We start from the raw sequence: 24245 nt of genomic DNA, 5'->3' as shown, positions 1-24245 counted from the left end.
CCTCCCCCCCGACCCCGATTCCTCCGTCCCCTCCTTGTTCTCAGCTCTCACGGGTTCCGGCTTCTGTGGAAGATCCAAAGCCAAGCCATGCCGGGTCTGCAGCCACCTTCCTTTCATAGTTCGCTACCTGGTGTCCGGGCACGATCCCGATCCCCAGAGGCGGGCGTGCCCGAGGCTGGCCTTGGTGAATACATTCCCGCAGTTCCCGAGAGGACGAGTGACTTGGCATCCCCTCCCACGTTGCTCTTTTATCTACACCGCCTTCCGTGCCAGTCCTTCCCGAGCAGTCAGTGCAGAGTCTCGAGATTGATTTTGAAATAAGTTCAGTCAGCACAAGATTCTTGAGATTAATTTTGAATTAAGTTTTTTTTTTTGCTTTCCTACGTGGTCCTGTTTCGCAGGTGTCCTGAGGGAAGATTTTAGGTTTCGCCTCTTCTGTACAGTATATTTGATATTCACATATTTGAATCTGGAATCATGTAGTATTAGAATTTTACTATTTAGATGTCACAACTCCCATGAAATTGGAAGCATTACCTTCATGTAGTGACTAAATGGGTTTCAGAGGTTACTTGATTTTACCCTGGTCACTCATGTCTCATCAGCAAGTTGTACCCGTGTCTGCTGCCTCCACAAAGGTTGTTTTCTAAACCTGTCTCCTTCACTGCTTCTTGTAGATGAGTTAAGTTGATGTTTGCTGATTAGTTGCTTTTCCATGCAGCACATACAGAGCATACTTAAAATCAAACGCTGTTTTCCATTCTGCAGAGGAGATCAACAGAAGTGGTGGGGACATGTCCCTAGCTTTAGGGGGACATCTTGCAGTTCATTTCAGGGCTGGATTTGGTTTTAGTAAGTGCTGATCTGAAACCTGTCCTCTATTATGATCTGATGAATAAATGTGATATCCTGCTTAAAATATGAGAATTTGGATTCAGACCTCCCAAATTAGGTATTCTTTCTAAGTTTTCCCTAAATTTTTTCAGTTATTCAGAAATGTTTGGTGTCACCCCAAAGTCTTTTACTTCTTAACTTTCGATTCAAATCTCTGACTAAAAATGTATCCAGAAAAACAACCATTTGTTCATTGTTGTAAATTGAACAAGCAGCAGAAACTAGCACACATTTCTAAATGAACTGAATGGGAGGTTGTTCTTAACCTCAGATAAATAACAAAATTTAATAATGTTTGCCATTTAAGTTCCTTTGGAGTACTAGACTTTGAAACTTTTGTTTTTGTTGGTTGTGGGGCTTGAACTTAGGGCTTGAGTGCTGTTCCCCAGCCACTTTGTGCTCAAGGCTAGCCCCCCACTGTGTGAGCTACAGCATCACTTCTGACTTTTCTGCCTGGACTGGCTTCCAACCACAATCCTCAGATCTTAGCCTCCTGAGTAGCTGACCCCTGTCTTTGTGACATTGCTGTTTTTAAGGTTTTTAACACCTTAAAAGTAAGGTTTAGAATTGTGCCTGCCAACAGTTATAAAAGCCTAGCTTAAATAACACTGGGTACATTTTGGTTTGCAACATTCACTGTTATGGTGTATACATACCAAGTGCTGATACATACCAAGTGCTCATGATATTAGCTACTCTTTGGGGGTTATTGCTACTACTACCAATTCATGTTTTATTATATACTTTAAAAGTCAAAAGTTGACTAAAATTTGTCTTAATTTCAAGTATAATCAAATGCATAAAATACTTTTCCAGGAGAAATAAATCATTCTTAATTACCATGATTTTCTCATCTAATTTTTGTGTTTGCCCCCTCAGTTGGGAGCTGAAAGTGCAGACAGCATTGGTGCTGTGTTAAATAGCAAAGATGAACAGAGAGAAATTGCTGAAACACGAGAAACTTGCAGGTAAGTCAGGTAATTGTTTAGTGACATACTGACTGATATTTTGAAGGAGTCTGATTTTAATAAACAACCATAGAGGTACATGTGTTGCTGTGTGAAGCATCAAAAGAAAGATGCTGGAAACATGGGATTTGAGGGCCAACTCCTGGATTATAAAATTTTATTTTCTGAATATAGTAACTTTTCATTTAAAAAGTAGCTAAAGCAAAGCGCTGGTGGCTCATTTCTATAATCTAGCTACTCAGGAGGCTTAGATCTGGAGAATTGAGGTTCAAGGCCAGCCAGGTAAGATTATTTAAATTAAAAAATTAAAAATTTGCCAGGCGCCAGTGGCTCACGCCTGTAATCCTAGATACCCAGGAGGCTGAGATCTGAGGATTGCAGTTCAAAGTCAGCGCAGGCAGGAAAGGCCGTGAGGCTCTTATCTCCAATAAACTACTCAGAAAACTGGAAGTGGAGCTGTGGCTCAAGTGGTAGAGCTATAGCCTTGAACTGAAGGGCTGAGTTCAAGCCCCATGACTGACAAAAAAAAAAGTAAAAAATTTACTAAATTAAACCAGCAACAAGCAAGGCTGGGTATATGGCTGAAATAAATGGTAGAGCACCAGCTGAACTAGCAAGCTGAACTACTGCAAGGCCCCCGAAACCTAAACAAGGATTGTTACACTAATAATTAGCTTGCATCCAGAAAAAAAATGTATTTTTAAAAAATTTAATGTAAAGATGCTGTACAGAGGGGTTACAGTTACACGAGTAAGGCAATGAGTACATTTCTTATTGAGCATTGTTACCCCTTCCCTTGCTGTTCTCCCACTATCCCTACTCCCCCCACCTTCCTCACTCTTCCCCCCTCTCCCAAAGTTGTAAAGTTCATTTCTAATATATTATCTTGTGGGTATCGTTGTTGCAGTGGGTCATCCTGTGTCCTTGTTTCTGCATTTTGTTATTCCTCTTCCCCTCCCTAAATTAGACAAATGTATATATATATATATACAAGATGCAGGGTACCAAAATCAAGTACAGTGACAACAGGGGATATACCATAAGGGGAAGAATATACAAAGGAAACAAAAAAAATCACATAGTACATTAAAAATAGAAACAACAACAAAGAAAGACCTCTTGTGTCCATATCTTGGGATTCATTTTACTTAGCATCACCTTATGTGGTCGTATATACATAGCTCTTGAGCTTTTCTGCTCATCTGATAAAATTATCTTAGATGTATACTAATTATTGTATTTTAAATTATAAATTTATTTTTTATAAATTTAAGAAGAAAATATACTTTCTCTTAAAAGTGATATTTATTTGATTGCTCAAAGCATTTTAGAATTTTTTTCAAGTACTCAATTTGGAATTAGTGTTCCTTAAAAGATATATATATATATATAGATAGATAGATAGATAGATAGATAGATAGATAGATAGATAGATATATTCCCCCCTCCCAATATATTCCTTTTATTTTCTTTGGTTGGTTGTGGGGCTTGAACTCAGGACCTGGGTGCTGTCCTTGAGCTGTTTTGCTCAAGGCTAGCTCTCTACCATTTTGAGCCACAGCACCACTTCAGTTTTCTGGGGATTGTTTGGAGATAAGAATCTCACAGACTTTCAAAGTCTGGTTGGCTTTGAACCCATAATCCTCAGCTCTCAGTTTCCTGAGTAGCTAGGATTACAGGCATGAGCCACTGGTGCCTGGCTTATAACACATTCTTTGTAACAGCTTTGTGCTTTAGTTACTTTCTCAAGAAAATACAGTATTACCAGTCAGGTTAGGATAATTTGTAAACAGATGTCATTTAATTAGGAAAAATTTGCCTTGTTCTGTTCTTACAGTTTATTATGCAATAATACCAGTAGACGCCTATGTGTGTCAGTACATATTTGTATATGATGCTTCTATTTTAATTTTCAGGGCTTCCTATGATACCTCTGCTCCAAATGCAAAACGTAAGTGTTTGGATGAAGGAGAGACAGATGAGGACAAAGTGGAAGAATATAAGGCAAGTAAAGAAAAAAATCCTTATAATAATAGATTTACATGTAAGAAAACCAATTAGATGGAAAGCTGAATGTGAATATGTGCAAAAATCATTGTCATTTGAATATGTTATCAGTTAAATTAAGGCATGTAAGTGGTTATCAGTGGCTCACATCTGTAATTGTTGCTAGGCTGAGAATAGTAGGAGATTGTAGTTCCAGGTCAGCCTGGGAGAAAAGTTTGAAACCTCAACTCATAGCTAGGCTCAGTGGTGCACACCTGTCATTCCAAGTTACGTCGGAGAGCAAGTTCATGAGTAGCAAGGTTCTAAGCCAAACCAGGCAAAGAAAAACAAATGTTCACAAACTATCTCATGGAAGGTAGCTGGGTGAGGTGTTGTGATCATAGCAGCGATGACAGTCCTGAAGGAGGTGGATCATAGTGCAGAGGAGAAGCAAGACTATCCATCCTAAAAATGACCAATTAAAAGCAAGGCTAGAGGTGTGGTTCAGTTGTACTACCCCCGCCCAGCAAGTACCAGGCCCTGAGCTCAAATCCCAGTACTGTCAAAAAAAAGAAAAAAGCTTTCGTATCATTCCCCTCATTTAAGTGTTGTGTGACTTGCACTTATGAATGCAAGTGTAGCTTACTTAAGAATATAAAGCATTTAGCAAATTCTTAGCAAGCACTGGTAATAATACATATTTTTGAAGTTTTATAAAAAACAGTTTAAAAAAATTTTAGCAAGTTTTAAAGTTTTATGAGGATTAAAGCCAGGAGAAAGAAACATTTCTTTCTCCCCATGCAGGAAATGGAGTTAAAACTCCAATAGTATTTTTTAAGAATGAATTAGTAAGTGTGCCAGTAATTTTGGATAATTGGGTTTAATTTGAAGAGACTACCTTAGGCTCTTTTGTTCTCCAATATAAGGCCATATAGTTAAAATGTTTTGAGAATTCATGGGCTGTACAACAGGAAGAGGCCCAAGAAAAAGCAAACTTCTAGACTTGTAATTACAGTATTTTAAAAAAAGTATTTTGGACAAAAATGCCTCAATTTTTTTAAAGTTATAGTACATATTTATTGTAGAACTAAATCCCTAGTTCTGTAGTTCTTTTTAGTTCCTGAATTTTTAGGAAGTTCATTGACCATAATACCTAATCTCATGATTACTTAGTCACATATTTCATTTTAATATATGTTTATAACATCAGTATTTGTGATTTTATTAGGTAGAACATATACAGTTAGAAATAATGGAACATTTTATATTATAAGAACAGTAGTACCATATATAGAAGTAAGTTTGCCCATTCAGGGCCCAACTAAATTCTAACATTTATATGAGATAATGCTAGACAGTTGAGCAAACTAAAATTAATTGTGATAGTGATGAGAAAATTTTTTTATTGTAAAAATAATCAACTAATTAGATGTAATGATAGGAGAGCAAAACCTTTACTGTTTTTTAATGCTAATTTCAAACATAATCATAGGAAAATAAATGCTCTGAGTCTTAAGACATAAAGAAATAGACTAAATGTTTCCTTAATCCTCCTTTTCAAAGGATGAACTAGAAATGCAGCAGGAAGAGGAAAATTTGCCATATGAAGAAGAAATTTACAAAGATTCTAGTACTTTTCTTAAGGTAAAAACAATAGTTTTCAAATCTTATAACACCTCATATTCATGCCTGAAAGTATTGTTCATGTCTATTTATCTTCAGAATCACTAGTTAAATTAGAATTATTTGTTACTTTTGAAATACTTTTCTGTTTAGGTTGGGATAATGGTATATTCATATCAGCATCTACTGTAAGGTTGTGCTATTATTTTAGTTGTATTTTCAAATACTGGTATGTTAAAAAATCTTCTATATTTTATGTGGCCTCATAGTAAAAAAATGGTGCACAAAGTTAGTGTATCTGCATTCCAGTTCATGCCACTAATTTAATTTTGACCATTTCTTTAGGGAACACAGAGCTTAAATCCCCATAATGACTACTGCCAGCACTTTGTAGATACTGGACATAGACCTCAGAATTTCATCAGGGATGTAGGTATGTCAGATTTATTTGGGTTTTCTTATTGTAAGCTGTTCATTAAATGCTTATAATTTTATCCATTTTTTAGATTAATTGATAAAGTTATTTCCCCCAGCTTGGACTTACTCTTTTTTCCTTTTAGTGCTTCTAGTAGATCTTTATTTTCAATCAAGCAGTGTTGCTTTTGTTTTGGCTCTGCTGACGTCTTTCTTTTGTAGATAATTTATGTACTAGATAGTCAACCCATTTAAAGGGTATAACTAGTGATTATTATTCTTTTAGTGACGTCTGTCTTTTGTAGATAATTTATGTACTAAATAGTCAACCCATTTAAAGGGTATAACTAGTGATTATTATTCTTTTAGTGATCCTACAGGGTTGTTGGCAACCATTACCATGACTAGTGGTAGAACGTTTTCATCCATTAGTAGTTAGTTCTCTTATGTATTGTATTGTATTTTCTTTTCATTTTATTTTATAATTGCATATTATTATTATTATTATTTTTTGTCCGGTCGTGGGGCCTGAACTCTGGGCCTGGGCACTGTCCCTCAGCTCTTCAGCTCAAGGCTAGCACTCTACCACTTGAGCCACAGTGCCACTTCTGGCTTTTTTCTTTTTGCTTATGTGGGGCTGAGGAATCAAACCCAGGGCCTCGAGCATGCAAGGCAAGCGCTCTACCACTGAGCCACCTTCCCAGCCCCTAATTGCATATTTTTTATTTCTTTTTCCCCCTTTTTCTTCTTTTGGTGCTGGTACTGGGGCTTGAAATCAGGGTCTTAAATTCTTGCACATCTTTTTGCCCACTGCTGGCGCTTTACAGGTAGCCATGCCTCCAGTTCCAGTCCCATATTTTAGACAGGGCACTACACATCTGCTCATCAGATCATAAAAGAAAGATGAATTTAGATTCTTCAAATTAGACCTTCTGTTTTGTTAGGTGATAAAGAGCTTACTCTACTGTGTTGAAATCTGACCATCACTGAATCTTTAAATTTGTTTTTATTTGAAGTGTGATCTATATTGATTGGAAAGCCTTTACATTTTCCATTTTTACTCTTGATAGTAAAAACATGTGGCTTTTATTTTTTGGCAGTACTGGGGTTTGAACTCAGCACCCCATGCTTGTTGGTAGTTGAACAGTGCCTACAGCCCTGTTTACTTTTCAGATAAGAGCCTCCAGTTTCTTCCTGAGGTTGGCCTAGGACCACAGTCCCTCAGTTGAAGGTCCCTTACAGTTGGGCCACAGTGCATGCCTTTCTGCCCAACTTGTTTGTGGTAGGGTCTCATCCTGCCAAGGAAGATCTCAGACTATCATACCTCCTGATCTCTTCTTCTTGAGTAGCTGAAATTATAAGTACGTACCACTATACTGAGTCAACAACTTCTGGTGTTTAAATGAAGACATTTACATCATCTGTATTGTTACTATTGTGTTCAGTATGGGAGGAAAGCATAAAATAATGAGGCTGGGTGTGGTGTTACACCCTATAAGCTAGCTACTGGGAAGGTAGAGATTAGAAGGATGGTGGCTTAAGGCCAACCCAGGAGCAAGTTAGTGAGATTCCCCTCGCAGTAATCAAGCTGGGCATGGAGTGCACACTTGTGATTCCAGCTTCATGGGGAGACATAGATAGGAGGGTTACAGTCTGAGGCTGATCCTGGCCAAAAATGAGAGTCACTCCTGTTTTAAAAAATGGACTGGGGTGTGGCTCATAGTACAGTGCCTGCCTAACGGGCATGAGGTCCTGAGTTCACACCTCACTAATATGTGTGTGCATATTGTTTTGCTTTCTTGGGAGAACTTGTAAGCTGTGAATTAATGAATATTTCAGTTGAATTAAAATTTATACTGTATATTTTCTCCTTAGGTTTAGCTGACAGATTTGAAGAATATCCCAAACTAAGGGAACTCATCAGGCTAAAAGATGAGTTAATAGCTAAGTCTAATACCCCTCCGATGTAAGTAGCTCTGTTATATTTTTGTTCTTAACTCTAGCTTAAAGTAGCAGTCTGTTTATCCTATAGCCTTGCTTTAAAAGAAAAACTCTACTTAATGTTAAAATATTCCATAAGTCTGTTTCTTTGAAATTCTCACGTTGAATACACAGTGGGTTCTAATTTAACTTGCTAGATAATTAAAGTGCCTCTAAATGTATTTTTCTGGCTTAGAAAATGATTTGGGTTCATTATATTCTTTTTTCATTCCTTTTCCTCTGTGTGTGTGGGGGTGGGGTTGGGGGGCTGGGGGATGGAACATTATGGTGGTAGAGATTAAACCCAGGGCTTTGAGCATGCTGGATCAGTGGTCTACCATTGAGTTACATCCTCAGTCAGCTTATTATATTGATAATTTGCATAAAATGCCTTTAATTGACTTTTTCCTCCCTTCACAAAGTAATTTGTTGAATAAAGTTTAGGACACTTAGATGAAAAACAAATTATAACTTGCCATACTGAAGTACTATTTTTAACATTTGGAATACAATAATTCATTTTAACCTTTGCTTACCAGAGTAAAGTTTTTCTCAGAAATGCATATAAGGAGTTTTATATTTAGGCTATAGTTGGATATCCTATACTTTTAAGAATTTAATGAGAGCTAACTTGTTAGTCATTAGAATAACCAGAAATAAGTCTCACAATGTGGGAAGCCTAGGTATATGTTAGTATTTATCTATTTAAAAATGTTCCTTAAGGGGCTGGGAAGGTGACTCAGTGGTAGATCGCTTGCTTTGCATGCCTGAGGCCCTGGGTTCAATTCCTCAGCACCACATAAGCAAAAAGAAAAAAAGCCAGAAGTGGCGCTGTGGCTCAAGTGATAGAGCGCCAGCCTTGAGCTGAAGAGCTGAAGGACAGCACCCAGGCCCAGAGTTTAGGCCCCACAACTGGACCAAAAAAAAAAAAAAATGTTCCTTAAATGTGAAATACTTCCAAACTATGTGAAATACCTTAAAGCTAGGAATAATTAACATTGTATCATGTGGAAAGACTACTAATATGTACATTTTTACTAGTTAACAAATGAATAAAAGAAAATTATGTCCATATTTAGACATTTTCTTAGGAGGAGGAATTTGGAACTTAGTGAGAAATAGTTTTTCTTTTTTTTTTTTTTTTTTTTTTGGGTCCGGTCGTGGGGCCTGAACTCTGGGCCTGGATGCTGTTCCTCAGCTCTTCAGCTCAAGGCTAGCACTCTACCACTTGAGCCACAGCACCACTTCCGGCTTTTTTCTTTTTACTTATGTGGTGCTGAGGAATCGAACCCAGGGCTTCATGCATGCAAAGCAAGCGCTCTACCACTGAGCCACCTACCCAGCCTTGAGAAATAGTTTTTCTAACCTAATTAAATAATTGAGAAAAAAGCAATACAGTATTCCTTAGAAAATTCCAGTGGCAATGCAAAGGGGTTATAGATTCACATCTGTGTGTAGACTTCAGTGTTAAAATAAGTGCAGTATAAAAATGGCTGTTGATGGGAAATAATATGGTATTTACTTTGTCCTGTCCTGTCCATGTCCTAGGACAGATATTTTGGTTGATGGATTTATGTCAGTGATGAAGAAAGAAGACTCTCCCCAAAAAACATTTTACTTTGAAAATAATATTTAAGAATAATGTTTAGTAATAGTTAAGACATTACTTTGATTATCTGAAAGGTATTTCAAAATTTTACTCATTTTTTTTTAAATAGGTATTTACAAGCAGACATAGAAGCCTTTGATATTCGAGAATTAACACCCAAATTTGATGTGATACTTCTGGAACCTCCTTTAGAAGAATATTACAGGGAGACTGGCATCACAGCTAATGAAAAGTGCTGGACTTGGGATGATGTATGGTGATACTTTATCAATTTTTCTTTTTTTTTTGTTGGTCGTGGGGCTTGAACTCTGGGCTTGGGCGCTGTCCCTGTGCTCTTTAGCTTAAGGCGAGCACTCTACCACTTGAGCCACAGCGCCACTTCCGGTTTTTGAGTGGTTTATTGGAGATAAGAGTCTCATGGACACTTCTGCCTGGGATGACTTTGAACCATGATCCTCATATCTCAGCCTCCTGAGTAGCTAGGATTACAGGCATGAGCCACCGGTGCATGGCTACTTTATCAATTTTTCAAATGATTATATGTTTACTTGATCAGAAAGTAAGCTTTTAACTACCATCCCTAGTTTTGTATTGATAATAAATATAAATTTATAGAACATTTTGTAACTGAAAAGCCAAGGAACATTGACATGTAATATATTATCTTTAATTTGTTTTTCTTTTTGAGTAAAAACTGAGCAGCTAGTAAGTGAACTATAAAAGAATCATAGTCCTAGTTCTAGAGTCCTTGAGTATATGGTTGGGAAAGTCTAAAAGCAAATGAAATGATTTGTAATTCATTGAGCAGTTGTTCAATTTTAGTAAGCATCAGAATATGTATATGTGTGTATACATTTCTGTTCTTATATAGAACTTACAGTCTTTTACAGTATAGGTCATATGTAAGTACATAATTTCAGTATGATATAGTCATGATAAAGTTAATTGAACTGATGTCTTCAATTCAGTTACATAAAGTATCTGTATTCACAACCAATAACAAAAGTAACAAATATTTATTGAGCACTACTCATTACTATACAACTTCCTACAGATTCAAGATTTCATACTGAGGGAATACAGGTGAGCAGGGACCTTGAACAACAATTACACTATAATTCTGTTGGCTCTGTAGTGGAGAATAGCATGAGATGATAATGAGAACACTGACCATGCATAGGAAGATAGGGCTTGTGAGCACCGAGAAAGTGACACCTGAATTCAGTTTGAACTGGCCCAGTGATGAAAGATGAGTCAGTCACAGGATTCTTAGCTGAAGCGAAGAGCAAGAACAGAAGGAATGGAGGTAGAAGACAGTATCTTCTTTGTGGTGGATTTTGTTGGGGAATAGATTTGGATTACATTGAGATGATTTCTCAGGAGCTTGAACTTTAGTTATGAAGACATTAAAATGTTTTGAGTTAGAGGCTGGACCAGTGGTAAAGCAACTGAAGGAAGGCTCTTGCACTGACTTTCTGCAGATACTGGGTTCAAGTGATCCCAAACTTGGCTCAGACCCCCAAATTCTCTGACTACAGGCACATGCCACCCATACCCAGCTTAAATTTCATTTTAATTTTGCCAGTAACTTTGAACTCACCTAAACCTCTTTTTAGTTGAGTATCTTTTTCTGTGTATAATAGTGTTGCTGTTGAATAGCTCCCAATTCCCTTAGAAACCCCCATCATTCTGTGAGTTGATTTTCATGTAAGTTCTTTTCATATATGTATACATGTGTATGTTTGCACACATGTGTATGTTGTTTGTCTATAAAAAAACAGCACTTTTTTTGTGTGTGTGTGTGTATAGGACCTGGGTGCTTTCTCTGATCTTTTTTGCTCAAGACCAGTACTCTCCCACTTGAGCCACAGTTTGATGATTAAATGGAGATAAGTCTCACAGACATTCCTGCCCAGGCTGGCTTCAAACCTTGATAATTAGGTCTCAGCCTCCTGAGTAGGATTACTGTGTGAGCCACCAGCATCTGGCTTATAATGAGTAATTTCAAGGGATAAATTTATATGTTTTCTCAGGGAAATGATTTTATCTAAAGAACACATCTACAGAAAATTTTGTTCTACTGGATGTAGGTAAATAGCAAACTATTTTTATACATGTTTTGTTTTCTTACAGATTATGAAATTAGAGATAGATGAGATTGCAGCACCTCGATCATTTATATTTCTCTGGTGTGGTTCTGGGGAAGGATTGGACCTTGGAAGAGTGGTAAGATCAGATTCTTTATTATTATTATTATTTTTGGTGCTGGTTCTGGGGCTTCAACTCAGGGCCTAGACTCTGTCCCTGAGCATTACTACTTGAGCCATATCTCCACTCCAGTTTTTTTGGTGGTTAATTGAAGATCATAGTCTCCTGGACTTTCCTGCCCAGGCTGGCTTTGAATTGCATTCCTCAGATTTCAGCCTCCTGAGTAGTGAGGATTACAGACATGAGCTTCTGGTGCACAACAAAATCAGATTCTTTTAATGTGGGTTCCTAACTTCAGAAGGAAAAATATAACAGAACATTGCATCAAGGATGTGAACATTCATATTTTGTCATTTGTTTTTTGAAGGGTTGTAAAATATTCAAGGGAATGTCTCCCTGCCCAGGCTGGCTTTGAAGTGCATTCCTCAGATTTCAGCCTCCTGAGTAGTGAGGATTGAAGACATGAGCTACTGGTACACAACAAAATCAGATTCTTTTAATGTGGGTTCCTAACTTCAGAAGGAAGAATATAACAGAACGTTGCATCAAGGATGTGAACATTCATATTTTGTCATTTGTTTTTTGAAGGGTTGTAAAATATTCAAGGGGATGTCTACTCGCTAAGTCAGTTAACTAGCACTAAGGATAAATGTCAATCCTTCAGAATACAATTTAATGAGAACAGGTTAGAGGCTGAAGCTCCAGATTACAGCAAAAAAGTGAACTGTTGTTTATTGTTCTTTATGAGTAGCAAAAATGGATATTCTGAATAGCATTGACTCCTGAGTTCCAAATGGGAGACACACTGGGAAAGTAACACAGCCTCTGCACTGTGTAACTTGAATACATGAATGGAGAGAATACGTGAATGGAGAGAATACGTGAATGGAGAGAATATGTGAATGGAGAGAATACGTGAATGGAGAATACATGAATGTTCTACATCCAGTAGAACAAAATTGTCTGTGGATGTGTTCTCTAGATAAAATCATTACCCTGAGAAAACATGTAAATTTATCCCTCAATTTATTGTCTTAGACTCGTTTCCATCTCAGAACTTTTCTTGAAAAATTATTTGGAGTAGTTTGCCAAAAGAAAATAAATGAACATAAGTGCCTTTAACCAGAAATAATGGTGACATTGGCTATCTGTCATGAGGCTCTGTTTCATCCGTGTTACTGAGTGACACTTCCTGTGTTAGGCTGTATTACTTAATGTCCAGGAAGTGATCTTGTTTAATCCTGTTTATTTGTCCATCTGACAGATGAAGAATTTAAGTAAGATTATATGAGATAATAAGTAGGATTATACTGAGGTAAATTTCTACTCAGAGACTGAGATTCTTCAGTACTTTGTATTCTTTATATATGTAAATAGTGAGTTAGAGATCACTGGGTGATAGCATTAATTCCATCATTTATTAACTTCAAGGGGAACTATTGTACTGATCTTGGTCTTTGATAGTTATTTAAGTAAACATCTTAAATTTCACTTTGAGGTGTTCACTATGTGCAGTAATGGACATTTATGAAATGTGTTTTATGTTTGTGTGTACTTGATCATCATATCAACAGTCTTGTCCCTCACCATTTGCTCATTCTCCCTTATTTTGCCCTTTAGTGGGCCAGGGGTCAGGACTGTCTCTTACTCATGCTTTTATTCTCAGCAGCTAGCTAGCACCTGCATGTAGTAGGCCCTGCACATGCCACTCTGAACAACGCTTTAACTAAAATAGCACTTTTCATATATTCTTATTTAGCAGATTTTGGATACTAAAGTTCATATCTCTGTTTTGATGATTATATAAAGATCAAAAGTACAATTTTACCCAATTGTCTGAACTTTTTGCAATTGAAAGTAGTCAATATAGAAATGAAGTTTTATAGGGCTTATTTGAAGAGAATTGTCAGTTAGAAAAGTTCAGCTGTGTTTGCCTTTGTCAGAGGGCAGAATGTAGGTGGTAGGATTCAGATGATCTTCTGGATAATTTTGTGATTATACAGGATCCTCAGTTGCCTTACAACTGACAGCTCATTGTCTGTTGATGGCAATGGAAGATAGTTCAGATCAGTGGCCCTATCCAAATGTTTCGGACAAAAGTGCTTCAGATTTTGGAGTGTAACTCCCAAATCTAGAACCCTCTGAATGTCTTATCAACAATCAAAAGTTATTTTGAGAGCATTTGTGATTGCAAATTTGCTGATTGGGAATGCCCACTCAGTAGTAAGGAATTGGTTGGAATATGATGTAATCTTTTCAATGCTTTTATACTTTATATACGATATGAATATCATATATACAGATGATACATGCATTCTGTATTATGGCTTCCATTTCTTTCTTTCTGTATCTACACTTAAAGTTACTTTAATACTGCAGAATTTAGTGACCCTCTAGAAAAGTTTGAAGGTATTATTTCTTTAATTTATGAGTTTCTTTTTAAAATCTTTTTTATTTCTAGTGTTTACGTAAGTGGGGTTACAGAAGATGTGAAGATATTTGTTGGATTAAAACCAACAAAAATAATCCTGGAAAGACTAAGACTCTAGATCCAAAGGCTGTTTTCCAAAGAACGAAGGTATTGTCATTACTGTTTTGTTTGTGTTATTTTTATTCTCAGACTTTTCAAATCACTATATGCTATTTAACTAATTTCAGTGGCAAGATTATTTTCTTATACTTATAAAAATAACATTGAGCATTACACAAATATCCTAATTAATTTTAAGGCATTTTATTCACTGTCTTAGATTGACCTCCACCATGCTAGAAGGGGGAAAATATTCTTTTTTTTTTGCCAGGCCTGGGCCTGTGCACTGTTCCTGAGCTTCTTTTGCTCAAGGCTAGTGCTCTACCACTTGAGCCACAGTGCTCTCCCTGGCTTATTGTTTATGTGGTACTGAGCAGTTGAACCCAGGGCTTCATGCATGCTAGGCAAGCATTCTACCACCAAGCCACATTCCCAGCCCCAGGAAAATATTCTTATATGTTCTAAGCTCTAAATTTCAAAGTTAGGTATGGGCATTTGAAATTCTTGACTCTCAGAATTATTTTTCTTTTCTCTGGGCTTAGAAATAAGAAATGGCAACAATACTCAGCACTAGAAATTATTTTTTTCTTTCCCACTTGGAAGTGTTTCTCCTCTTCTTCCCTTTTTTTTCCTACCCAAAACATCCTGAGAATTTCTGCTTTAGTGGACTACTAGTATCAGCCTGTAGCAGCTTTTATTCATGAGTTTTGGGGAGCCAATAGTGGAACTTTCTTAAGTCCTTGAATTTAAAGACAAGCTTGGAGGGTGGTTGCTGTGAATGTGGCCTATCTCCAAAGAGCCTGGAAGCTCGGTTCCTTGCTTCACATTTTATCATACGCATTTTTTTCTATCTGCCTGTTTCTGACTCATAGCCTTTTATAATAAGCATGTGATGGTAAACCACTTTCCTGAATTCCATGAACCACTGTGGTGAGTGATTTAACCCAACAGAGAATTATTAGAACATTTGATTTCTAGTTGGCCAATCAGAAGCATTGGTGACAGTCTGGACTTGTCATTGGCAGGATGTCAGCCCTATGAGAATGAGCCTTTTACCTGTAGCTTTGTGCTCATAATTATAGGTAGTGTTAGAATTGAACTGACATCGAAAAGAATGAAGGTGTTGGCAGAAAAGCAGAGACTTGCTGCATTAATGTTAAAAGCGAAGTGTTCTGGAAGCAGTGAGTATTGTAAGAATATAGAACAGTTTGTTTCCTCACTTACCTGGCAATCTGCCCACACCTAACGCCTATGTCTTACTACCATGTGTTGACTATAAAACGGTATCCCAAAGAGTGAGAGAAACCAAGATTGTTTTAGAGTTGATGACATCAGTAATGTAAAATGCTATCAGATGTGACCATTGATGAATGGCTCCTCTTGTGCTGTAGGAGCACTGCCTTATGGGGATCAAAGGAACTGTGAAGAGAAGCACAGATGGGGACTTCATCCATGCTAATGTCGACATCGACTTAATTATTACAGAAGAACCCGAAATTGGCAATATAGAGAAGCCTGTAGAGATTTTTCATATAATTGAGCATTTCTGTCTTGGCAGAAGACGTCTTCATCTGTTTGGGAGAGATAGTACAATTCGGCCAGGTAGGACCTCAGTTGTTTTGTTTTTTCTTCTTCAATAAAAAGGATACATCTATGATTCTCTGTGGTACAGGTGTTAATAGGATATAGTGCTGTGTAAAATGAAATTAGTACATATTTGATTATAGTTTTAGGCTCACAGTTAAGAGGCAGATTCAGAGATTTCCTAGATCCTCCCGGACCCAGCACTCTCAGCACCTCCTCCTGTGTCAGAATTCCTCTCCATATTGGCACATCTGTTGTCTTGGGTGAACCTTCATGGGCGCTCAAATCTTCAGTGTCTGTACTTGATGCTATTCGTGTGTACATTGCATGATGATCAGATTGGAGTAATTGGTATATCTAAAGACACTGTTTAAAATATTGAGAGTATTTAAAATGGTCTCTGTTTTGGAATATATAATGAGTTGCTGCCAACCAAGGTTATTCACTGTGCTACAGGAAACTAGAAGTTGTTCTCCGCAGACCAACTGCACCCCTAAGCCGTTTCTATCTTCTCTGCCCCTCCTCTCCCACCTCACTCCCAGGCCTCTTGTAGCTGCTATTCTGTTTTATTCTCTTCACCTTTCTGAGGAACATTTAGTTTCCATCTGTAAGTGAGAATATGCAGTTTGTCTTTCTGTGCCCAACTCATTTACTTACTAACTTGGTGTCTCTAGCTCCATCTGCACTTAACAGAATCTGTATGTATGCTACATTGTCTTCATTCACTCATCTGTCAGCGGATATCCAAGCTGATCCCATGTTATGTTGGCTGCTGTGAAGAGTACTGTGAAACATGCAAGGGCAGGTGTCTCTTCAGCACATGAATTTTGACTGCTTTGGCTATGTGGTGGGGTTGCTGGATCATATGGAGTTCTAGGTCAGGATGTTTGTGGAAGCTCCAGACTGCTTTCCGTAATAGGTATCCTAACTCACAATTCCATCAGCATTGATAATAGCCATTGTTGTCAGTTGTAAATGGGGGGGAAGTGATACCTCATTGGTTTTGATTTGCACTTCTCTGGTGATTAGTGGTGTTGAACACTTTTTCCTATCTTAGTCACTCGAATCTTCTTGAGAAGTGTCTGATCCACTCATTTGCCCATGGGAAGATGGGATTGAGCTGGAGCAACATAGGACCTGTGGACTGAGATGTTTTGTGTTAAAGCAAAAATTGGTTCCAAAATGTTAATCAGAAAAGTGGCACCATTTTTGTTAAATAGGAAGTGTATGTACAACTTAGTAAATTTTCAGGAGTCTAAACTTGGTCTGTTTTATAAATGTTTTTCTAAGTAGCATATTTAGAGAATGTAGAACATGGATGGGCAGGAAGTTGGTATGTTGTGAAAGTCATAAGCTAGAATGTAAACAAGGTATGTACATATGAACTCTAACATATGACTGTGATTAAGTGCCATACATTCAGTAAGACGTTTCACTATGGGATGGATCACGGAGATATCATTAAGAATGAATTGGGGCTGGGTACTTGTGGCTCACGCCTGTTTTCTAGCTACTCAGATGGCTGAGATCTGAGGATCATGATGTAAAGCCAGCCTGAATAGGAAAGTCTGTGAGACTCTTACCTCCAATTAAGCACCAGAAAGCCAGAAGTGGAGCTGTGGCTCCAGTGGCAGAGCACTAACCTTGAGAAGAACTATAGCGCCCACACCCCGAGTTCAAAGTCTGACACACAAAAAAAGAGAATGGATTAGGGATTCATATTACTCCCTGAAAAGGATAAGAGAGGCAAATAAAAAGAATGTTTGTTTTATTTTTTTCAGGCTGGCTTACCGTTGGACCAACACTTACAAATAGCAACTACAATGCGGAAACATATGCATCCTATTTCAGTGCCCCTAATTCCTACTTGACTGGGTGTACAGAAGAAATAGAGAGACTGCGACCAAAGTCCCCTCCTCCCAAATCAAAGTCTGATCGGGGTGGTGGTGCTCCCAGAGGCGGAGGGAGAGGAGGGACTTCTGCTGGCCGGGGTCGAGAAAGAAATCGGTCCAACTTCCGAGGAGAAAGAGGAGGTTTTAGGGGTGGCCGAGGAGGAGCACACAGAGGTGGCTTTCCCCCTCGATAAATTGTAAAGACTGGTCTCTAGTAATGTTCCTCTCAACTTCCTCATGAGGTGCTTACTTTCACTCTCAGTTCCAACTTGCTTTAGCTTTTCTGTGCAGCCAGGAATATTTCAGCAAGCTCCCTTGCAGTTGACACGCACACGGTCCAATTCTGTACGACAGAACTGGATGGTCCTTAGGCTGAGTCTGCCTTGGGTGTGTAACTGAATGAGATGCAGCAACACAAGTAGCTTCAGAGACTGAAGTTATCTTGATCTCAGTGAAGGTGTTTACTTTTTAGAAAGAGTGAAAAGTGCCAAAGATCTTTCTGAGGTGTCGTGCAAACTCACACAGGCAGGAGTCATAACGTGTGCTGTCCCCACACATGGAAACTGGAAGCCTCGGCTGAATGGAGTTGGGCCCAACGGGAAGCTTTTGTCGGGTTTTAAACTGTCTTTATTGAAACAATAAAAAGAAGCACACTTCTTTTTTCTCCCTTTCATGAAAATTTTAGTAAGTACAAATGTGATTTGAGAACCAAAGACATTGACAGGACGAAATCCCCTTCCAGCTGTGAATGTGAGGCGGAGCTCCCACTAGCAGTGAAGGGAGAAGTACGATTTTGTAGGCAGACTTTGGAATGAAAGCTTGTTCTCATGCCCTCACTGGTGTAGCTGCAGATGTCCTACCCATCCTTTGCAGGCAAGGGGACAGATGTCATAGTAAGACTGCTGTGGACTTGAACTTGGAGGAGAGCAGGCCAGTCCTCTCATTTTCTCAAAAGTAAGATGCAGCAATAGGTATCTGAATATCAGGTGTTTGGTTTAAACATTTTGGGGAATATTGGGTAATGAGGTCATGACATAAATCTTTTAACATGTTACTAAAAAATTCATGTACCTTGGCATCTCTGGTTTATGCCTGTAATCCTAGCTACTCAGGAGGCTGAGATCTGAGGATCAAGTTTCAAATTCAGCAGGAAAGTCTATGAGACTCTTACCTGCAATTAATTACCAAAAAAAAAAAGAGCTGTAGCTCAAGTGGTAGAGCACTAGCCTTGAACAAAGAAACTCAGGAACAGTGCCCAGGCTCTGAGTTCAAGCCACAGGCCTGGTGAGCGCATACACACACACACACACCAATTCCAGGAAACGCTCAGGTTTAGAACATAGCTTGCAAGTGGGGTTGTAGTGTGTGTTTTTGAGGACCTGGCCATGCATATCAATTAGTTGTGTAAGACTTCATGCTGTTTTTCTGTACCTTCACTCATGTTTAAATGATAGTACCTTATTCTTGATTACTACTTTTTTGTTATAAATTTTGTAATGAAACTTCAAACCTTTGAAAGTTGTTTGTTTTCTATAAGTGGAATTATTACTATTAGAAAATGTAAAAGGACCAACCTAAGATCACACCTCTTCTGCAGGTCTTTGCATTAGCATGGCTGTTCTGTTCTCACAGTGCACCTAAGGTGAGCCCATGTCACTCACTAAGGCCTTAAAAGCTGGGTGTATTTAACTTGATTAGCTAGTTGGTACTGTCTAGTATGGATGGCATTTTGACTAAAAACTTTCCTGCAGTCATTACGTGCACAGTGGGTTAGAATGTTTGCAGAAGCAATGATTTCAGCATGAGTAGTTATAAGCTGTCTAGCAAGTGGTCGCTTTGGAGTGGCGGGTGCTTCCATCACATGGTGGTCTTTCCTCTACATTGAGATAAAGTGCTTTCACAGAACTTTGCTTTTCCCACATTTCAGGCTCACACACTTCAAAGTTTCTATTTTAATATCTGTTGTTTTACAGAAATATCTCCCGTGTGTGCATCATGCCAGTTAATATTGGAGGAATGAAAATCCTGTCACTGTGTTTAATAATATTCAAATCAACTTCACGACATCTGCCAACTTAGCAATCCTTATTAAGCATCCCAAAGCCCATTTCTTCAAGTGTACATGAAGCTGATAATGCGATTAGGTTTCCTACAAAGGAAGGTAGAAGTGGTCACAAAATACTCTTGGGACATGTACTTCATGGTCTGTTGTAGCGATTATTCATTCATACTTTGATAAAAGTTGAGCAAAGCAGATAGTTGGGTATCACACAGCTGAAATCACTCTGGGGTGTGTATGTGTGTAATATATATATATATATATATATATATTCATTAATAATATCTGGCCAGTTTCTGTTTCTTTGCCCATAAAGATACATTGGAGAACTTTTTAAATGTATTAAGTACATGGCCTTTACTAGCTCCTAGATTTGTTACCTAACACGTCTGAATCTGGAAACAAAAGATTATTTTTTCATCCTGATTTGCTCTAAGTGACCCATCCAGTTTTCCCCCCAAGATACTGTATTATCATTTTGTAAAAAAATCCCAAAATTCCTAAAAAGTAATTCTACACACTGATTTAAGAGTATATGAAGTGATTTATTGGTACTGGTTAAGATCCATTATATACAGGTAGAAACCATGAAAATTGTACAAAGAACTATTAAGAATATTGATAGACAGTTTTATAGACAAAACACTTGGAAAATACTTTCAACATAGACAAATATAATTATGGAAAATAGAGTAGAACACAAATTGTTCTACCAGGTAGAAGATTATAAGGTTATTAAAAGTCTACTGTACTTTGAAAAATCAGTTCAATGGAGTTCGACTTAAAAAAATTAGGCATAATGTAAAAATTATTTTTCCCTCACTGTAAATATGAGAGGAACCAGACTTTTTACTCCAGATCTATACACTTTGAAAAATAATTTATATGTCTAGCACAAAGAAAATTGAGAATGTTTATGTTTCTGTAAACTATGCTTTTCATGAAATGGACACTGCATCAGTTTTCAGATTAAAAGTTGTGCAATCAGAAATAGACTTGTTCCCTTTATGGTACAACTGCCCCTTCATTGGCTTTATACCTGAGCACCAAAGCTAAAGTCCTCAATGCCATCTTGGAAAGCTATTCTGAAATTGAGCAAGAAATCAAAACTAGCCTATATCATCTGCAAAATTAGGCACCAAGAAGGAGAGATCTCCTTAAATTGCAACATTGCTGAAAGAGAAGTTTCAGTTAATTGAGCAGCTGGCAGATCTCCTTGTGAACACAACAAAGGAAGTCCATATATGATGACCCTCCATAAAGTCCTTTGTCTTCTACCAGGAACTGTCGGAAGACCATCTCTGACTGTTCTCGCTGCTTCACTATTGTCAGCTGGAAAACAACAACAGCTGCTGGTTATAAACGTTTTCTCACGTGGCTCGGTTTTTAGGTTGCTTCCATTTTTCCAAGTACTATAGATACTCGCTATGGATGAGGCCCTGCACAGTGCCTGATACCAGAGCAGAGGGAGGCACCGACACCTACCCACAGACAATGAATTTTTGTGGAAAAAAGGAAAATTTCCACTGGGCTCCTAATGATGGCTCATACGTGTATAGCAATTCAGGAGGCTGAGATTGAGGATCATGGTTCAAAGCTAGCTTGGGCAAGAAAGTATGAGACTATTTCCAGCTAACCACCAAAGAGCTGGATGGGGAGATGTGGCTTAAGTAGTAGAGTACTAGCCTTGAGCTAAGGGAGTGTGAAGCCCTGAATTTCAAGCCTGAGAACTGGCACAAGTGCACATGCACAAAATTCCCATAAGTAGAGTGCTATGGGAAAGGCTTTACACTGGTAGTCACTGTACTGTCATGTGAGTTTTCCTAGGCCTTCAGGTTAGAGCATTCCATACTGGAATAAAATGTTTCATGCATGAGAGAGAGACAACTGTCACGTAAATTATTTGAGGATTTTGTGTGTGTGTGTGTGTGTGTGTGTGTGTGTGTACATGCACATGCTAGGGCTTAAACTCACGGCCTAGGCACTGTCTCTGAGCTTGCATGTTTTCAAGGCTAGCATAATCTACCTCTTGAGCCACAGCTCCACTTTTGGCTTTTCTGATGGTTAATTGGAGAAGAGTCTCACATACTTTTCTGCCTATGCTGGATTCATTCTGTGATCTTCAGATCTCAGCCTCCTGAGTAACTAGGATTACAGGCATGAGCTACCAGCACCTGGTTAGTACAGGTTTTAGAAGGCAATGAGAAGGTAGGAACAAATGACTATTACCATGAGTTTGAGCTTTTGTATGAAAAAAGGCTGAAAGGAAAGGAAGCAGGTAGCCATGTGTGTAGTACAGTAATGAGAAGAGCAGGATGCAGACGTATTGGAAAGTGAGTAGACTTGAGGGGACTGCAGAGATCACTTCCTCTTGTGCTCTGGGACTATTCTGAGCTTACTGTAGCCAGAGCCTTGCAGGCTGCTGAGTCCTAGAAATGTGGCTCACTCAAATTGAGATGGATTGATTGTAAAGGTAAGGTACCTACTGTCTTCCTAGGACTTAATTTGGAAAAGAACATGTAGAATAGATCTCAATACTGTGTGTTCTGGATCCCAATGGGGAGAAGGTGCCTCTTACTTCCTCCAGGCCACTCCAGGGGCTGCACCAGCTGCCGCTACAGACAGGTGTGCAATTCAGGTGTGCAATTCAGGTGTGCAGGGTCCAGTCCTCCCCACTTTTAAATCAGGTGCTTTTTATTATGAAGAATAATCCAGTTATACAAGTTAATATTTTTTTGTTATCTCTTGCCCTTGGTTTATAGACTGATAACCTTTTAAATTGTGCCTGGCCTAATAAAGATAGTATATAGAACTGCTCCTACCTCAGCTCAGTCTTATGGGATAGGATTTGACTTTTTTTTTCTGATCCTACTATTCTAGATTCCAGTTTCTCCTATTCAATCCTTTATGTGTGTGTGTACGTGTGGTGTGCACGTGTCAGTACTGGAGCTTGAACTCAGAGCTTTGGTCCTGTCCCTTAGCTTTTACACTCAAGGCTAGTGTTCTACCACTTGACTCACAGCTCTGTTTCTGGCTTTTTGCTGGTTAATTGGAAATAAGAGTCTCACACACTTTCCTACCTGAACTGGCTTGGAACAGTGATCCTCAGAACTTAGCCTCCTGAGTAGCTAGGATTACAGGCGTGAGCCACCAGCTTCCAGCTCACCTATTAAGTCTTAACTCTTAAAAGTATGTTTTCATTTCCTTTGTGTGGCCAGTTTGCAAATATCAGGAGAAAGACGTGTAATGCTGAATGCAAATGTGCATTGCTGTAGGTCTTGGCTTTGTGATGCCTGCAGGAAGAGTAACTGGCACTCACTCGGCTACCAAGAGAGGCCTCAGAGAGGGAGTGTGCTTCACCTCCAGTCTCCTCTCTCAGGGTCTCCTCAGAGTCACTTCATGGTGGAGTGATTAGGATGTCCCAGGAAGGCTGTGTTGAGCAAAAAAGAAGAGCGCCATGGACACAAACCTTACCCAACTCTGGAGGCAGGTGAGTGAAGAGAAGCTAAGAAAGGTCAGGGAGAAAGAAGAGTTGAGATCACATGTTTTAAAAACTGATAGAAGAGAGAATTTGAGGAACAAGGTAATATTCCATGTTTTAAATGTTGCTTAAAAAAAAAAAAAAGCCTTGAAGCCAGAAGTGGCACTGTGGCTCAAGTGGTAGGTAGAGCACTAGCCTTGAGCTGAAGAGCTGAGGGACAGTGCCCAGCCCCAGAGTTCAGACCCCATGACCGGTCCCACTCCCACCCCCCCAAAAAAAATCCTTGAGTGTCTGTTGTCTTCAGCAATTTCACTGTTTATAGACAAGTGGAGGGAAGGGAAGAAGGAAACACTAATAGTTAAGTATAGATGACTTTTTAAAGAAGCCTGATGGTAAATGAATGCTGTGATGCCAGGATGCAATAAATATTTGTAGAAAGGAAGGAAAGGGAAGCAGACATTTGCAGAAGCAGGTAGACAAACAATTTGCAAACTGGAAAAGAGCCAGCGGGAAGAGTGTTAGCCAGAAAAGACAAAGAGGAAGCAAGATACAGCCTTTGCAGCACAGGAAAGAGTGAGCAGGGCAGGAGCAGAGTGTATCAGGAACACTTGTTTCCAGTCATCTTATGAGCGAAATTTTCTTTTGTTCCACCACAGAGTTAAGAATGAGGCTCAAGAGATTGAGTCTGAAAAAGTAATTATCACCTGAATAGTGGAAGTACCTTCTATATTTGATTCTGCTTTGTTTGTTGTCTTTTTTTTTTGGGGGGGGGGAAGGTTGGTTGTGGGGCTTGAACTCTGGTGGGCACTGTACCTGTGCTCTTTCTTCAGCTCAAGGTGAGTGCTCTACCACTTGAGCCACAATGCCACTTGCAGTTTTCTAGTGGTTAATTGGAGATAAGGGTCTCACAGACTTTCCTTCCCAGGGCTGGCTTTGATCCTCAGATCTCAGCCTCCTGAGTAGCTAGGATTATAGGCGTGAGCCACCAGCACTCAGCTCTATCTTTTTTTTTTTTTT

At 38.7% G+C, this 24245-nt stretch overlaps 2 protein-coding genes across 4 annotated transcripts in view; one reads left to right on the top strand and one right to left on the bottom strand.

The window, feature by feature from the left end:
- Positions 1-18818, top strand: part of Mettl14 (methyltransferase like 14) — a 19834-nt gene extending 1016 nt beyond the window's left edge. The window contains exons 2-11 of one of the 3 annotated variants that reach the window (XM_013023849.1): positions 1774-1862; positions 3779-3862; positions 5405-5492; positions 5817-5904; positions 7761-7851; positions 9584-9725; positions 11608-11700; positions 14144-14260; positions 15604-15814; positions 17578-18818. In XM_013023849.1, the coding sequence (XP_012879303.1) occupies positions 1774-1862; positions 3779-3862; positions 5405-5492; positions 5817-5904; positions 7761-7851; positions 9584-9725; positions 11608-11700; positions 14144-14260; positions 15604-15814; positions 17578-17882 (1308 nt within the window). In that variant the 3' untranslated portion in view covers positions 17883-18818. Of the gene's footprint in view, positions 1-1773; positions 1863-3778; positions 3867-5404; positions 5493-5816; positions 5905-7760; positions 7852-9583; positions 9726-11607; positions 11701-14143; positions 14261-15603; positions 15815-17577 lie in introns of all 3 variants that reach the window. The other 2 variants (XM_013023850.1, XM_013023848.1) reach the window with 2 other exon arrangements.
- A 1453-nt stretch (positions 18819-20271) lies between these two features.
- Positions 20272-24245, bottom strand: part of Sec24d (SEC24 family member D) — a 103799-nt gene continuing 99825 nt past the window's right edge. The window contains exon 21 of the mRNA XM_013023733.1: positions 20272-21079. Within this exon, the coding sequence (XP_012879187.1) occupies positions 20939-21079 (141 nt within the window). The 3' untranslated portion in view covers positions 20272-20938. The remainder of the gene's footprint in view (positions 21080-24245) is intronic.

This window comes from Dipodomys ordii, unplaced genomic scaffold (assembly GCF_000151885.1).
Source record: "Dipodomys ordii isolate 6190 unplaced genomic scaffold, Dord_2.0 Scaffold70, whole genome shotgun sequence".
NCBI classification, from domain to species: domain Eukaryota; kingdom Metazoa; phylum Chordata; class Mammalia; order Rodentia; family Heteromyidae; genus Dipodomys; species Dipodomys ordii.
Note: the sequence above shows the minus strand (reverse complement) of the source record. Positions and strands in the feature narration are given on the sequence as shown.